Genomic DNA, 16,543 nt, shown 5'->3' on the forward strand with positions numbered 1-16,543 from the left:
GAAACTGTGATATTGATCGATCCATTGTGAGCTCTTTTTGTGCTCGTGATTATCCCGTGTATGTTTGAAGAGCAAGGATGGGATGAATTTGTTGACGAACACTAATTCCCAATACCATTATTGGACATCTCATTATCAAAACCTAACATGCATCTGGCTATGCATGCAGATGTCATGTACGGAACAGACTAGATTTATTAGGAGCCATGCAAAGGAGCGTGGAAGGTAATTTTGGCGCACTATTTTCAAATAATTATGATTGGTAGCAAAAACATGCAACATGTTTTCAAAGCTTACTTCATTGAAATCAATCAAATTGAAAAAAAAAATGTTGGGCAATTTATCTACTTTGAGCTTATACAGTTAATAAAGTTGGCAATTAAGTCGCTCGGTTTTGGCAAATAGTTATTTTTTATGAGAACTATAATTGAGGAGAGGTTGTAGTCTAAACTAAATACTAAATAAGTTTTAGGGAGGTCTTTACCATATCGCTCATCGGAAGAAAATTGCGCGAGTTCAAAATTTTGGATGTATACAGAGCTGAAAATTGAACATTCTGAGCAAATTTTGCAATCGTGATCAAGATGTGCGTCTGTAAACATTAAAAGTTAAGTGAGTGCAAAGCGAGCTGACATTATATAGGGCCTATATACTGATTTGAAAAGACAGTTTGCGGTACCAGATTCACTTATGCGAGCGCGGAGCGTGAGCTGAACCATGGCTGAACTTTCAAAGCACTTTTGTTACCATGATCAAGATGGTTTTATCTATCGTGAGCACAGGCACTTTTTAAAATCTTACACGCGAGCGCGAATCATGAGCATTTTAGTTTGGTTTAAGCACGTTTCTATCATAAAACAGATAAGCTTCTCAATGATTCACGCTGATTTTTCTTCTTCTTAATTTAAACCTACAAACGAGTCATTCTATCCACGGTAGGCCTGAAACTGATGACGTGAGACCAGCATACAAATTCCATGCACTTGGTCAAGTCACTCTGTTTTGGCGGAAAATTACATTGAACTTTCTTTAAAATCCAGCATCCCCCTCAAGAAAGAAAGAAAAAAGAAAAGAGACAAGAAATATGCCGTCAAGTAATTGTTCCTATATAGCATTAAAAAAATTAGGGTTCGGAATCAACAGAGATGGGTATCTTTGCAATTAGGACATTTCATGAACTCTGATTTAACGATGCACGACAGTTGATGATTTTTTCCCATTATTTATTCATTTTTTTAAATTCCAAACCTTTCATCGGTGTGTGTGTGTGTGTGGGGGGGGGTCCAAAAACATACGTTGACAATTGAATCAAAATCGGATGCAAAAATAAGAAAGTTATGACATTTTAAAGTTTAGTTTAAAAAAAAGTCAGTTTGCAAATGAGGAGACTGATGACGTCATCCACTTATCTTTGTAATGTATTATATGAAATATTCTAATTTTCTCCTCATTTTCAAGTGAAACAACGATTAATTTCTCCATGAACAAATGGAATTAGTATTAGTCAAGTTGGTCATTGTCAAATCTGTAAAAAATGAAATATGTATATTTTAATCAATGAAATCAAAAATAATGAGTGAGGGACATCATCGTCTGTCTCATTTTCATGTCACTGGGTTGTGGATATCATTATTTTATGAAAAATAAGCGAAACCTAAATTTTCATAACTTTTTTATTTTACATCCGATTTTGATGATATTTTTTAACGTTATGCTAGTTTGATTTGTCATTACTTTACTTTTTCTGGATTATTATCCCATTATTATATTAGTCGAGTCCTTGGGGTAACGGGCGCTCGAAGGGAATTTCCCTAAATCCGCGAGCGCTCACGAGTACTTGCGGTTCATATCACATGGGCATACAAGAAAGGCGCCGAATACTGTACTCGTTAAGAAAAAGCAGGCTACTTCGCGGTTCAGTCCCAGTGTAGGGTCAAGGGGGGGGGTGTCTTTGATTTTTTTTTGATGTTGTTGATGATCATAGAGATGTCTCTATGTTGATGGTGGACTAAATAAGTCGTTTAATTTCCCAATTTTTTTTTGATAGTGTTGGCAATTAGGAGGAGTTCAGTCGATTTTTTTTTCATTCTAGAATCGTCCAACTTCCAGGTGATAATGAGAGTAGGCCTAGTCAGACGGGAATCAGATATATGAACATTTCATTTATAAAAAAATATAAACTACTGTACACTAGAATAATTATTTGCAATAGGTTCCTGCTGCCCGCGATCAAAGATTTGCCGCGATGACAGAATTAGATGAAACGATATTAACATTGAAAATATTTTCTTTCCCTGTGCCATTTTACAGACCTGCAACGGTTCATTCATTCATTCATTCATTCTTTCCCTGTGTCATATTACAGACCTGCAACGGTTCATTCATTCATCCATCCATCCATCCATCCATCCATCCATTCATTCATTCATTCATTCATGCATTCATTCATCACTCATTCACCCACTCACCCACTCACTCACTCACTCATTCATAATTTTGAAGGGGGTAAACATATGAGTTTACAAAAATACTACTACTAAGTAAACAAACGAGTCAGGTGAGCTTCAACCCTCGCATGTACATGTGTACATTCCAGCATGGATGGAGCATAGCAGCTCCATATGATTCCACGTTGAGACTGCACTACTACGATACCACACACACACACACAAATATACCCCAAAAGTGGGTTACTCACGGTGCATACCGGTTTCATCGTATGTGCTACACGTGCTTATTAGTGTCTACATATGTTTACAACGAGAGAATGGGTCGAATCTATTAAACAATTAGGATAAGTTGTATAAAGTGTATGGATATTAACCAATATTTGTCGTTAAAATGTTATCATAAAATAAATAAATAATTTTTAATATTTGAATTATTGTATAGTATTATGTTTACTTGAAGAAATATATCAATCAACTATATTTGTTTTGATTCTACAAATCCTTACGACCCCCGTAATAAAATGAACTCGTCCCACAACTACTGATCATGTGAACACCATGAGCCATCACATGTACATCTAGTGCGGTTGATTCTATGAATGAATGATACGTCAGAGGAGGTTCCGATATGCGACGTGCTGATTGGCCGGGGTTCGAAAAATCTTCAATTGGCGCTCCCAAAATTTCTCAGTTAATGTCTGACACTCGAGCAAGATGGTTACCTCCGACTTCTCAGAGACACAACCACCACCAAGAAGTAGTACTCCAGATATGGAGGATTCTCAAGTTGTTTTACCCTTATTGACTCCATCGAGAATACATACCCCAAGCCAGACACCACCTCCGCCATATTCTGTGGTAGATCTTACTCCAAACCAAATTATTTGGGAAGTTCGAAAGGTACAAATTTGCAAACTCTGACTTTTGTCTTTTTCTTGAGAAACCTTTTCAATCAAACTCACTCCTCAGCATCCATCCACCTTATTCTTAAATTGCCAGCCGCTGTTTAAAGGTTTTGTTTTTGTTTATTTTTAACTTAGACATGTTTTTACCATTTGTTTTCCAGGTTGATCTGGGAGCCACTGATGCTGCAAATGGAGATGTTCATCTTGATTTGGATTTGGATGAGAACGTGAAAGAGAAAAAACGAGATGGCACCCTGCTTGCAGAAGAACAGCCTCCTGCTGGAGCAGAAGAAGAGGAGGAGGATGATCCATGGGCCCTGTCTGAGCTGAAAGACACAAGCACACCTTGGAGTGGTATGTTTACAATTTTTAGTTCTTACACTAGGCCTAGTTTTTTTTTTAGTTGCTTTTATAGGGCTCAGATTAGGGTCTAAACTTTGAAACTGAATTTGTGGAAAATGTGACTGTTAAAGTGAAAAGGGACGCTCCACAGACTAGATAAAGAAAAATCAGACAAACAAAACACTGAAAATTTGATCAAAATCGGTCAACAAATACATGATGTAGGCCTAGGCCTAGATCTAACATCAGATCTAGTCACTAGGCCTAGATCTAGGCCTACTGTAACAAAGTTATGACATTTTATTTTTAAAGTCTAGGCTATTTGTATTATTCTGGTGAAACAATTTCATGAATATTCAATGAGCAAATTGATGTTATATCCCCACTTTTTCTTTTTTATTTTATTATATTAAATTATAAGGTTTATTCAAATTTGTCCTGACAAGCACTGAAAAAATTGGATTGATTTTGACAACTGCCTTTAGTGCTAGGATTAGATATTCATTGCTGCAATTGTCACACATGTATGAAAAAATGAAACAAATTTATAATTTAATGTAGGGCCTACCATGATAACAAGGAAAAAGAAAGGAAAGTGGGGATGTGACATCATCAGCCCAACAAATAAATATTCATCGCGATGACATGCATATTTTCACTCTAACAGTAACATGTCATCCAAGATCAGTAGATCTAGAGTACGGTACTAGATGTAACAAGAGTTTGTGAATGAAGAGCTAGATCAAGACAACATCCACATCTAATGCCGATCTATGTTATCATTATTAACACAAAAATATTTAGGTCCTCCAAGGCTCCAACCAAAGTCTGTGCACTGCACTTACGCATCTGTGTGATTCTACTATGCAACGAACACAGACTTTACACTTTAACACTTATAAACTTTACGCATTGTAGCTGCAATAGTCTACATAGACAAACATCCACTTCAAAATTGCAGAAAATCTATTGAAAATAAATTTAGGCATTTCTTGTGACGGCATGAAAATGCAGCCTTTTCTCATCGAAATCCCCGAATCGTGTGTAGATCTAAAGTAACTGTCTACGTAGACTATCGACTGGCCAAGAATTTTTCCAAGAAAATCTTTAATATAGACTCCAGATTTCTCCCCAAATTTTTTTGATATATTTGAAACAGTTATGAGAAACATTATTAACTGAAATTTTCTGTGGAATGAAAAGAAATTCAGGCATAGATCTAATGTTAAGTTAGATTTTCAGGAGCGGATTCATGGCCCCCCCCCCCCCCATCATACAGTGAGCCTCGCAATAGAAACTGTTTTGTGAGATTAAGCATGTACTTGAAATTTCGTAACTTTAATCCAATATATTTCTCGGTGTTTTAAAACCCTTTTTTTTTCTCTAGTGATCTAGACACTACTTTGTCATATCAACTTTTGTTAGGCGCGCCTAGGCTACTAGATCTAGGGTCTACCTTTCTCTATTCATCTTAAACCTAACTTTAAAGAAGTCTAAAATATTTTTTTATTAAAAATTGCTGATTCTAGTTCTTGCAAGCATGTTGCTGAATTATTATACAAATTAAAATGGATTTAAAAAATATAGATCTGATGAAGTTTAGATAAATGAGTAGGGCTACAATGGATCTACATTTAGATTGAACTTTGAGGAAAAGACTAAAGACAGCTGGTTTTAAATGTGTCACAATTGTGGGATTAGTGTAATCGTACTCTTGTAAGACCTGGATTTATATAGATTTCTATACTATAGATCTATATTTTTTTTTGCACAATGAAACTGATCGCTTCCTTTGATTTCAGATTTTGAAAATGACTCAAATAAAGACAAGCAGTTCTTGCAGGATGTAAAATATTAATTTGAAGAGACCTCCCCCAATTGAGCTGAAAACAGTGCATGTATGCTGGATTTTAGATAAGTTGTAAAAATGTACCATAAATTTTGTGATAGGCTTCAAAATATGGATTACAGGTATCTAGATCTGTTACAACTTCCTTGCTACATGTATTTTGTATGCCTGAATAAATATAGTATCATACTTATAGACCTATCTAATTAGAATACAGACCTAATTTTTAAAAAAGTACCGGTATCTCGTTCTGAGTGAATCATTTTGTTCAATAGAATTTTCATTGTAACTGCATGAAATTTGTCAACTTTTCACTCTTGATATTGAAATCCAGTGGTAGTTCTTGCGTTATATGTCAGTAGTTCCCTGGGATAGCTCCATCCATGCATTGCATGTGTCTCATATAATGCTATAATAAATCAGAGTCTAGACTCTACATATTGGCTTACATTTGCACATGTAATTTTTGATGATTTTAAAATTCTTATGGAATTATCTGGGTCCTGTAACACAAAGGTTAGTAATTAATTGTAACGCTCGATTTTCATGATTGACCGTAAATTCATTGTAGTCAATGGAATCAGTTATTTGTAGAAAAATGTTCTAATGTGATCATTGCTAAGCTTTTGTGTTACAGCCAATGGACATATTAGTAACAATTACTATTAAGAGTAAAGGTGGTTATCGAGTTAAGTTAACTTAAATGTCAAATGAATTCTTGTTCAATGGCCATATGCTTCTTCCTATATCATATACATGTACTGTATGTCGCAAATCCCCACGTGGCGCTCCAAAATGCCGGTATAGAAGCCGGTTTGCATTATACAGGCAACAATTTTCCTGCGTGTGCCCTTCGCACAGCGCTCACTCTACACAAAAGAGGAATTCTTTGAATGCACAATAGATGCTGCCGAAGTGTGTGTGTGTATGTGTGTAGTGGGCACTGGGGTATCATAGCATCATGCATGGAAATCTGGTTATGTACATGTATATATATGTGCATGGAGCAAGAGCAGACTGTGTGTCTTGTGATTTACAGTACACGTGATGTAATGCAGAATCCATACACTCACTTCAATATGACCTCATCCTTTCAGGGAATTTATTCTATAAGGCTTTTATGATTTACTGTATGATGAAACCAGTTTCACGATTAGGAATTGCATGCTCAAGTATATTCTATTATTCTTGAATTCAAACTGAGAATTTGTATTTAAGAGGTCAATTTTTACCTTAGATACAACACTCCCTTTTTAAAAATCAGCACACTGATTACTTGATCATTATTATATATATATTTTAGTTTTATTGGTTTTGCAACCACAATATTTACATTTCATTGGTATAATTACTTGAACATATTTAGTGAGTAGCTGATACAAGTGATAGCTTTGCTGTTATCTGAATTCAAATGTTTATTCACGTTGAGCAGGTCTACCTGATATTGTTTATCTTAATTAAATTAAAGCAGCTGAAATACTGAAGAGTATTGATGATTTGTCTAGAATAAGCTGGTTTAGATTTTTATTAAAACCTCCATTGTTCTAGTGTAAAATCATTAAATGAGAACGAATTGATTAATCTATTTCCAGATCTAACATGCTGTGGCAAGTTCAGTCGGGTGTTGTTCAGCTGGTTACTCAAGCCAATCCTCATTGTTGCACTTCTCTACTTCTTCATCTGTTCCCTGGACCTGATGAGCTCTGCCTTCCGTCTCCTTGGTGGTAAAGAAGCTGGAGAAGTCTTCTCGCAGAATGAACTGCTCAACAACCCAGTATGTGGTCTGATGATCGGCATCCTAGCTACTGTTCTTGTCCAAAGCTCGTCCACTTCAACCTCCATCGTTGTGAGCATTGTAGCTGCTGGAAGTAAGTTTGCCAAATTGTAATCCTTTCTTAACAATTTTTTGCTACCAAATTACTTGTTCAATTTGATTCTAAGCCTATGACAAAAACGTGTACATGAAAATTAAAAACAAATGTAAATAAAGTCAAACTTATTTCTTTACATTATAACACCCCAATGGTCCAACTTATTTCCAAACTTCACAAAATTTGATTTATATTCTCTTCAAAAGAAATAATTTTAACACCAAAGTTTGATACTTAAAAGTTCAACAATTTATTAATTAAAGCAGGATTGCATGTAATATTCTTAATTTAGTGTTTGATAACTTTAGTTAGTAATGAATTGTCTTGTGTGTACTTTTCTTCAGTTCTCCCTGTAAAACCTGCCATCTTCATCATCATGGGTGCCAACATCGGTACTTCTGTCACCAACACCATTGTCTCCATGGCTCAGTCTGGTAATCGATCAGAGTTCCGCCGTGCCTTTGGTGGGGCAACCGTCCATGATATGTTCAACTGGCTTTCTGTGATTTGTCTACTCCCTTTGGAGGCTGCAACTGGCTATCTTTACCATCTGACCAGCCTCATCGTAGCTTCTTTCAATATCGAGACCAAGAAGGGTGCCAAGGTGGAACTGCTGAAGGTGCTAACCAAACCATTCTCAAAGAGGATCATACAGGTGAGAAAAACACTTTGAAATACTACACAGATAAATATAATCTTAATGCACAGACCTGAACATTATTTATTTGGTTATATTACATGTATATGTGGCAACTGGCTCTTTAAGAAAATAAAAGCTGGTTTGAACATAGCTAGGAGCCCAGGACAGGATCAACCAGTGGTAAGCTCATGAGAGGTAGCCCATCTGTAGACGACTGGTTACTTTTTCAAATCGCCAAATTGTTTTAATTTGTACACGTCTATATTTACTTTCTCTTCTTTTTTTTTCCTCCTGTAGATTGACAGCAAGAAGATTTCCAAGATTGCGACTGGAGAGCTGGAGGCTGAGAACCAATCCCTCTTGAAAGTGTGGTGCGAGACAGATGAAGTCCCCCAGATTGTCAATCAAACGGCCAATGCCTTTGTCGCCAACACCACTGATGCTGCTCCTACACAAACTACTGGCTGGGGATGGGGAGGTTGGGGAAATGTCTTCAATACCTCTGGCACTGACACTGGATTTAATAAGACTACAACTGGATATCCTCTGTGGTGGGACACCACTGGTTCTCCGACAGCTCCAAACTCTACAATGGCAGCAACTACCACAGAGGCTTCTGGACAGGTCACAAGGATGGTCAAGGTCAATATTGAGAAATGTAAGTGTTGAATTGAATATGTTTTTTTTTTTATTTTTTTATTTATTCACTTCCATTAAAATACATTGAGCATACAAAAATCATCAAAAAAAAAACCCCAAGGAAACAAAGACACATAGCAAGATGATTCAAGATGTCACAGATGATTTCTTGCACATGATAAAAACATTAAAATATAAAATTTTTTGTTATATATCAATTGCTAAAATGGCTTGATATTTCATGTGGAAGATTATGATAAAAGATAAAATGAATAAGCAATTTAGCGAAAAATTTAGCTGAGTGATATGTCTGGTTAAGACAAATGAAGCATTGATAGACTTAGCTATCTGTGAATTTGATAATTAATGAGTTGCCATTTTATCTGATGGTATGACAATTTTTCCTACTTTTTATCTTTAAATTCAGGTCACTTTGTCTTCAATGATACGGGTCTGTCAGATCGAGCTATAGGTGGCATCCTCCTTGTCATTGCTCTGGTCATGCTCTGTGGATGTCTTATCATGATGGTCAAGACACTCAACTCTCTCCTCAAGGGTCGCGTTGCTGGTATCATCCGCAAGACCTTGAATGCAGATTTCCCAGGACCATTCTCCTTCCTGACAGGATATGTTGCCATTTTGGTAGGTGCTGGAATCACCTTCTTGGTCCAGAGCAGCTCAGTCTTCACCTCAGCCCTGACACCGCTGGTTGGTGTAGGAGTCATTACCCTTGACCGTATGTATCCCTTAACGCTTGGTTCTAACATCGGCACTACAGCTACGGGTCTACTTGCTGCCATGGCCAGCTCTGGTGACAAGCTGGAAAACAGTATCCAGATCGCTCTCTGCCATCTGTTCTTCAATATCTCCGGCATTCTCATCTGGTATCCTATTCCAGTGATGAGGAAAGTTCCAGTCATGCTCGCCAAGAAGCTTGGGAACACCACTGCAAAATACCGTTGGTTTGCTATCATGTACCTCATCCTCATGTTTTTCTTCTTGCCCCTCTCTATTTTTGGTCTTTCACTCATCAGTGTGTGGTGTCTGTTGGGCGTTGGCATCCCCATCATTCTCATTACCATCTTTGCCATAGTGGTGAACACACTTCAAGTTAAACGGCCACAAGCTCTACCAGAGAAACTGCGCAACTGGGACTTTCTACCCCTTTGGATGCACTCGCTTTCACCACTTGATCGCCTTATATCAAAGTTCTTGTCCATTGGTGGGAGGTGCTGCCCATGCCGATCAAACTCTAAAGGAAGCCTCAACATCAGTGGGCAGCCACTGGTACACAGTAATAGCGCTTCCCCAATCAAGGTGCACTACAATGTAGCGAATGATCGTACAGACACTTTGCCTGCCTCAGAACTTAGTAATACAGGTGGTGCTGATCGTTTGAGTACTCTATGACATAGCACATGTATTACCTAAACCGTAGATGTCATGCTGACCATGTTTATTATTTCTAGGGCAGTGCAAATCACTCGTAGTTTCCATCCAGTCACTGATTGAGATACATGCATGGAACAGGTTATATATTTTTATACATCTCATCTTGTAACTACATATTCTAGATCGAAAAATAGATCACAAACAAGGAGATATAACATGCAACAGGGCCGACACAATGTGCATTTTGATATTTGCCAAGTCAAAGTTGTCCTGTTATTCTTACTGCTGCAATGTTTTTTTTTTCCTATCTGGATGTTTGAAGTGACACATCTTGCATAAAATGACTATGTCTAACTTATTTCATACAGAGGTAATATAATATTTGTAAAATATGTTAATTTTTTGTAAAGAAATGTTTATGTCGTAAAATTTAGATGCATTCATACTTAAGCAATATGGCTGATATAGTTTGTCAATATCAAACAATACTTGATGGATAGAGATCTAGTAAAAAGTATAGACTATTAAAGGGAAACTAAAGCATTTTTGTTGAAGTAAATCTCAACATATACTTGTTTTTACCTAATTGTACATTTTTCTCTATTCGCATTTCTTGAAAAACCCAAAACATGGAAGTTTAGAAATCAATATTCTCCTGTACAGCTTTAAGCTATTTAAAAGGGTGTAAATTTTAACATTCCATTGTTTGGACTGGTCAGAAATCTTCCAGCATAATGTATTTTTTTTTGTGGAGTAGAATATTGTTTTCTGTGTTTATTATGAATACTGAAATTTTTCAATGCTTGACACATTTATGTTTATAAATGTGTTTACATATAGGCGATATCTGAAATAAGTATGCAATACAGAACATTAATGATATCAGAGGTAAAAGTTGATGTTCTGAAGTCTAGTAATATTATTTTTTGCAGATTGAAAATTATTTTTTACACAATAGTTGAACTTGGCATTATAATAGTACAGGGTAGAAGTTGAATCCATGTATGAATGGTTATTGCTATGCTTACATGTATGTTATTTTGAATCACTGCACATTCACTGCCAATCCATCAGTGAATCACCTTTTTACCATGACAAACATTTGTTTTTTCAAGGCATTTACTTAACATCATTTGAAAATGTTGAACTTGGCATTATTTATCAACAACATTACAATGGAAACAATTCCCTAGTGTGGTTGAAAGTTGTTAACTTCAGCCCATTTAAGTGTAGTGCAATCATAATTTCCAGGGTAAACAATAATCAGCATTATGATTACATTTTCAACACCAGAAAAGCTAGGTGGCTTGGAATGAATACCCTTGTACCTTTTCTGATTCATGTGCATGATCATATTATACATCATACTACTATAAATGCTTAATTCATAGAGTGGTTGGTTCATTGAACCAAATTCTATTCAGGGTTTTAGGGGATGCCAAAGTGAACCGAGAAATGTCGTTTGTATCATGCAATGTTCCAAACAAAGATACTTGACTGGCTTGCTGCAGTTATGTTATGTACCTGAAATGAGGTAACCTATTTATGCTAATGTCTCCATCTTATGTGCCTGGCTTTATACATAGTAATGAGTTCTATGATTTCTAATATTCATGATCATAGAGAAATGTATTTGTGTTTGGGCTGATTGCATCTTTTTGTTTTGTATTAATGCTGAATAAATGAGCCAAAAACCTATCACATTCTCAATGACAATTTGCTGATTCAAAGTGATTTACAGAAAGTGATTTATGAGGCGAACGATATAAGCAGTGGTTAGTGAGAGAGTGAAGTGCAAGAGATGAGAGCAACAGTGAAGGAATCTTCCCATTTAAAAAAGTATGTATATAATTTGAGAGAAACTTATATTTACAGTAATGATTATTTTGTAATTACATTACAAAAGCATTGACAAGGTGGAGATGTATGTTTCCTGCAACATTTTTATTACTTTGGCAAAATGAAAAAACAACATTAATTGTAATCTAGCCAGTAAAATCTGTTATTATAGATTTCAGCAAAAAGATATGCAAGGTTGATGGTATATATACATAGCAAATTTTAATTTTTAGAGTGAATGTTTGAAAGAATAATGATAAATTGACAAGTGAATGAGGAGAAAATGTGACTGGTATTTTGTTAGAAAAATGAATATTTTAACAAGCTGAATTTAAAAAAGGGGGAGGGGATGGGATAGAAGTTCTGAAGAACATTCCTGATGTTTATTAACCCCTACCCCCTCTATTTCTCTCAATCTCACCACCCCCCTCTCCCTCTTCATGTCTCTATCTCCCTTCCCCCTTTTAAACCATTTCTTTTATCTGCTCTAACCCTACACTTCTCACTCTCGTCTCTTCTTCGTGTCTATCTCTTTCCCCCCTCTTGACCATATCTGTCTACAATTACCCCTCTCCCTAACACCCACATTTTCTCTCACCATTTTATCTCTTTCTCTCTTGACCATCTCTTCGTCTACTCTTGCCTCTCTCTTTCTCTTGCTCCCTAAACCCACATTCTCTCTCGCCATCCCGCTCTCTCTATCCCCCCTTTCAACCGTCTCCTCTCTCCTATCTCATCCTCTTGTTCTCAAACCTCTCACTTATCATACTTCCTCTTCCCTCTTTCTCCATGTGTAACTTTAATAAATGATCCAGAGGGAAGGGCTATTAATTTATAACATGATACTTATGTGCCAAGTCGAAGTTGTAAATAGGGGCTCTAGAACCATGGACCTATTAGAGATGGACATACAGGTGTTTTGACAACAGCGACTACCAAGGCGCATCTGATTATTTCAAAGGCAAAGCTTTCCTGGGTTTGGTTATGTTGGCTGATGCCCTGTGTTAAGAAAATGCTTTTCATTCAACATGCTTTAGAGTTGAAGCAGCAAAATTAAGAAGCAGACAATTTTGTAACATAAAATATGTTATTATTTGATCCTTACACTTCCACATGCACATAATGTCCTCATTAACAATAGATAAACGCTCTTTACATGATAGGAGCCATGTATCTCTGGAATATTAGAAGGAAAATTAGATTAAAAATAGGCAATCGATCACAATATTGCCTCTATTTTAAAATATGCATACATTTTCCAAAATAAAACACATGGAACTAAGATTGCCAAAGGTAAACCAGAACTGCACATCGATTTTCCAGGATTTTGTTTATCATCTTCTGCGCATACAATTTGTGCAATATCAATGTTTAATCATGAACTGCTTCTTTCAACTCATGGCCTAATTGACGGCGGAACAAGGTAGGATGAAAGTAGAAAAATAAGAAGAGAATGTTATTCAGAGCACAATGACGGTCACTTGTTAGTGAATTCATTCACTATTCGATGAATGTCCATCTAATGGGTCCATGCTGGAACTAAACCTTAAAATGGGGTTCTGTGGAACGATTCTGGGACTGCTGAAAATATCATGCTCTGGATCATTCGGCCATATTACACTTTGCAAGGATGTGTTTTTATTATCGTTTCCTGAAGAAAGTAATTTTAACCTTTCTTTCCATTATATGAGCAATCACATGATCAGCATGTGATTGTCAAATACCGAAAAACTTTGTAACCAATAAGTGAATATTTCAAAGCACAGGTTAATTGGGCATTACCTGTCAGGGGCAACTTTTTGATACATAAGGTTTCCAAAGTGCTTGAAATTAATCACTGCCACATTCAAGCACAAACATGTGATCAACATATTCAGTCCAGTAGTTATTAACATTTATGTATGAGATGTATTTATTATATTTTAATGCATATGAAAGTAAATAGGGAAAAATTCATAGAAATTTCAAAGCATCACATCATTTTACATGCAAGCTACACTGCATAGATAATTATAATATGAAAAGAAGGCTGAAGAAAAACAAAGACTTCAGAAAGAGAAATAATATCATATTACTTTCAAGAGGCGATTCAAGATTGAATGACTTCCATTTCCAACTATAGTGGAGGGGAATGCTGGCGACATGGAAATGAAAGAGATTACTTCATAATTTTACTTAACTCTATCTAGGCGGGGGGGGGGGGGCTTTTTTTACCCCACCACTAGTCTTTTTACATTGTAGCCTTCCGCATCTTTTGAGTCCAATTTTGCGACGCCCAGATATGCGGTTCCGAAAATTATGCAACATTTTGCAAGTGCACGTCAGACCAAAAATTGCTAAAAAATTTGATTTTTTTGTACAAAATCAATGCAAATTGAGTTTTCTACCAAAAAAATCAGAAATTTATGAACATATGTTTTTGTTTTGCTGGTCTAAATAGATTTATTTTATGTTGTTTTTTATCATAAAAGTGTCCCCTACAAAGTTCATTGAAAAAAAAACTCAATGGATAACAAAAGGTAAAAAAAACAACGAAATACATGTAAATAATAAATTGCAAAAAATAAAATAAAAGTAAGAAATTGGATTGATATCACAATTTTTTCATGTGCATTTGCAAAGAACACCAAAAAGAGTTTCCATACCAAAAATCAGAACATTTGGTGCTTTATTATGGGAGTTATAGGAAAAATTAATTATATTTTTGCTACTAATTATGCATAAATTAGTATAATCACTTAATAACAATTGGCATAAAAAATTACTATACAGTTTTGTAGATTATGTCCCAGACAACCTGCGTGCCAATTTTTGACTCGATCAACAGCAGAGATCTCAAAGGGGGGGGGGGCTGTGAGGCACCCCCCCCCCCGGCCATGTGATCTCCCAAAATACCCCAGCCTAGATAGGGTAGGCTAATCAGATTTTCGTCAACACAATTCTGAGTTTTCAAATCGTCCCACAATTTCTGAATTGGCAACTATTCATATCTTGATGATAAAAAATTGAGATTACATGTAATGACAACACAAAAAGCAATTGATAATGAGAGAGGGCTGGATGAACTAACACTCCTCAAACAAAGGTCATCAAAGCCAGTTAAACAAATGACTCCACCTCAATTTTGTGCTTTCTCCTCTCCATCATCGTCATCATCGTCATCATCATCATCTCCTCATCATCTGTTCCTAAAATGACATCATCGCTTGCATGATCATTCTAAACACACCTTTCACATGTATTCTGAATGAGAGCCTCACACTTGGCTATCAAGGTCTTGGATTAAGATCTCTACCAGTTCCTTCAGGACTGCCATCCATCTGCTATTAAGAGATTTCCAGGTGTGTTATCTTCCTGCAGCACTCTGAATGAAAGCCTCATGCTTGGCTACCAGGTCTTGGACTAAAATGTCTTCCAGTTCCTGGCCACTACCTCTCTGTTCTTCAGAGATTTCCAGCTGTGTCTCTGAGTCTGCGGTGATCACCACAACCTTCTTACGTCTTTCCTCCAAGATGTTGGCAACAACGACCTGGACAGCCAAAAAGAAAATAAAGTAGACCCTGTACAACCTTCAAAGACTGCAACAATTGCCTAGCTTGAAGTATTATAATTAATTTTGAATCAGATTATGTAAAACGTGTTAATAACATCTTTCAAGTCAAATTTGTAAGTCCAAGAGATTTTAGCAGTACTAAAGAGATGGGCAGATTCACATGTTAGTAGAAATGTAATGAGGGACCAGTGTTAATGGACAGCAATTATCAGGCCCAACTGGCACAGAAGATTTCTAACCATCACTCATCATGAAAAACACCGCTTCCGTCCACCACTAATTTCTAATGAAAAGTGTTTCAAAACTTACTCCTTGCAAAGAGGCATTGCACTTGTGTTCGTTTTCATAATTCACATTCACATTTGACATTCTTATATTTGATAGATATTAGTTTATTTTCAAAAGTTTGCTAATGTCAGATTGTTATTACATTGATATTCCTTCACTGACATGACTCTTTTGTTTATATTTGTGAATATTTGAACATATTAATTCTATTGGCAGTTTTCCATGGGGTGTTCACAAATCTAAGCTGTTTCAAGAAACCACCCTCTTTTATCATTTTTGTTATGATTCTGACACTGTCAAAACAAAGCCATTTTGTAGCAAACACGTAACATGGCAAAAACCAGATTTACAGGATATGAGATAACATTAATGAGTAATATGCTCATGTTTGGCAATAGTTCTTTCTTTTTCCCTATACACATCAAGGTTATGGCTAAATATAAATGTTAAATTCGTGAAGCTGTAAGGACAGATCAATGCCCTATAAAAGCTTATGAACCTTGAAAGAAAAAAAAGAACTTGGATAGGGAAAGAAAAGGCATACCGGCCCGACTATTCTCAAACTCAAATCTAGCCCTATATGTGAGCCAAAGAGTGATGACATTGATGGCATCGATGGCCATTGTCAATTTCATAACTAACAAAACTGACGAAAAAAGAAAATCGCCTCTGGATACTTATAAGTAGATTTTAGTTCATAGATGGTAGATGAGAATGTTCCATACCCCTTAAACCAATTAATTTCCCCTTTATTCCAAATTTAATTGGAATATAA

The 16,543-nt window shown here is 36.1% G+C and overlaps 2 protein-coding genes across 5 annotated transcripts in view; one reads left to right on the forward strand and one right to left on the reverse strand.

Annotated features, from left to right (window-relative positions):
• Positions 1–3,095: 3,095 nt before the first annotated feature.
• Positions 3,096–11,786, forward strand: LOC121411293 (sodium-dependent phosphate transport protein 2A-like). Its single transcript, XM_041603939.1, has 6 exons — positions 3,096–3,350; positions 3,517–3,709; positions 7,139–7,414; positions 7,762–8,072; positions 8,355–8,715; positions 9,124–11,786. Exons 1-6 carry the CDS (start codon positions 3,165–3,167, stop codon positions 10,104–10,106), a joined length of 2,310 nt encoding a protein of 769 aa, XP_041459873.1. The 5' UTR covers positions 3,096–3,164; the 3' UTR covers positions 10,107–11,786.
• Positions 11,787–14,462: 2,676 nt separating this feature from the next.
• Positions 14,463–16,543, reverse strand: part of LOC121411295 (phosphopantothenate--cysteine ligase-like) — a 33,609-nt gene continuing 31,528 nt past the window's right edge. For all 4 annotated transcript variants that reach the window (XM_041603944.1, XM_041603943.1, XM_041603942.1 and 1 more), the window contains one exon: positions 14,463–15,456. In XM_041603944.1, the coding sequence (XP_041459878.1) occupies positions 15,274–15,456 (183 nt within the window). In that variant the 3' untranslated portion in view covers positions 14,463–15,273. The remainder of the gene's footprint in view (positions 15,457–16,543) is intronic.

This window comes from Lytechinus variegatus, chromosome 3 (genome assembly GCF_018143015.1).
Source record: "Lytechinus variegatus isolate NC3 chromosome 3, Lvar_3.0, whole genome shotgun sequence".
In the NCBI taxonomy this organism is placed as follows: domain Eukaryota; kingdom Metazoa; phylum Echinodermata; class Echinoidea; order Temnopleuroida; family Toxopneustidae; genus Lytechinus; species Lytechinus variegatus.

Coding starts and splice junctions, on each gene's coding strand:
- LOC121411293 (XM_041603939.1), top strand. CDS start 3,165: ATGGTTACCTCCGACTTCTCAGAGACACAACCACCACCAAGAAGTAGT. Junction 7,415..7,761: donor GAGCATTGTAGCTGCTGGAA/GTAAGTTTGCCA, acceptor ACTTTTCTTCAG/TTCTCCCTGTAAAACCTGCC. Junction 8,716..9,123: donor CAAGGTCAATATTGAGAAAT/GTAAGTGTTGAA, acceptor CTTTAAATTCAG/GTCACTTTGTCTTCAATGAT.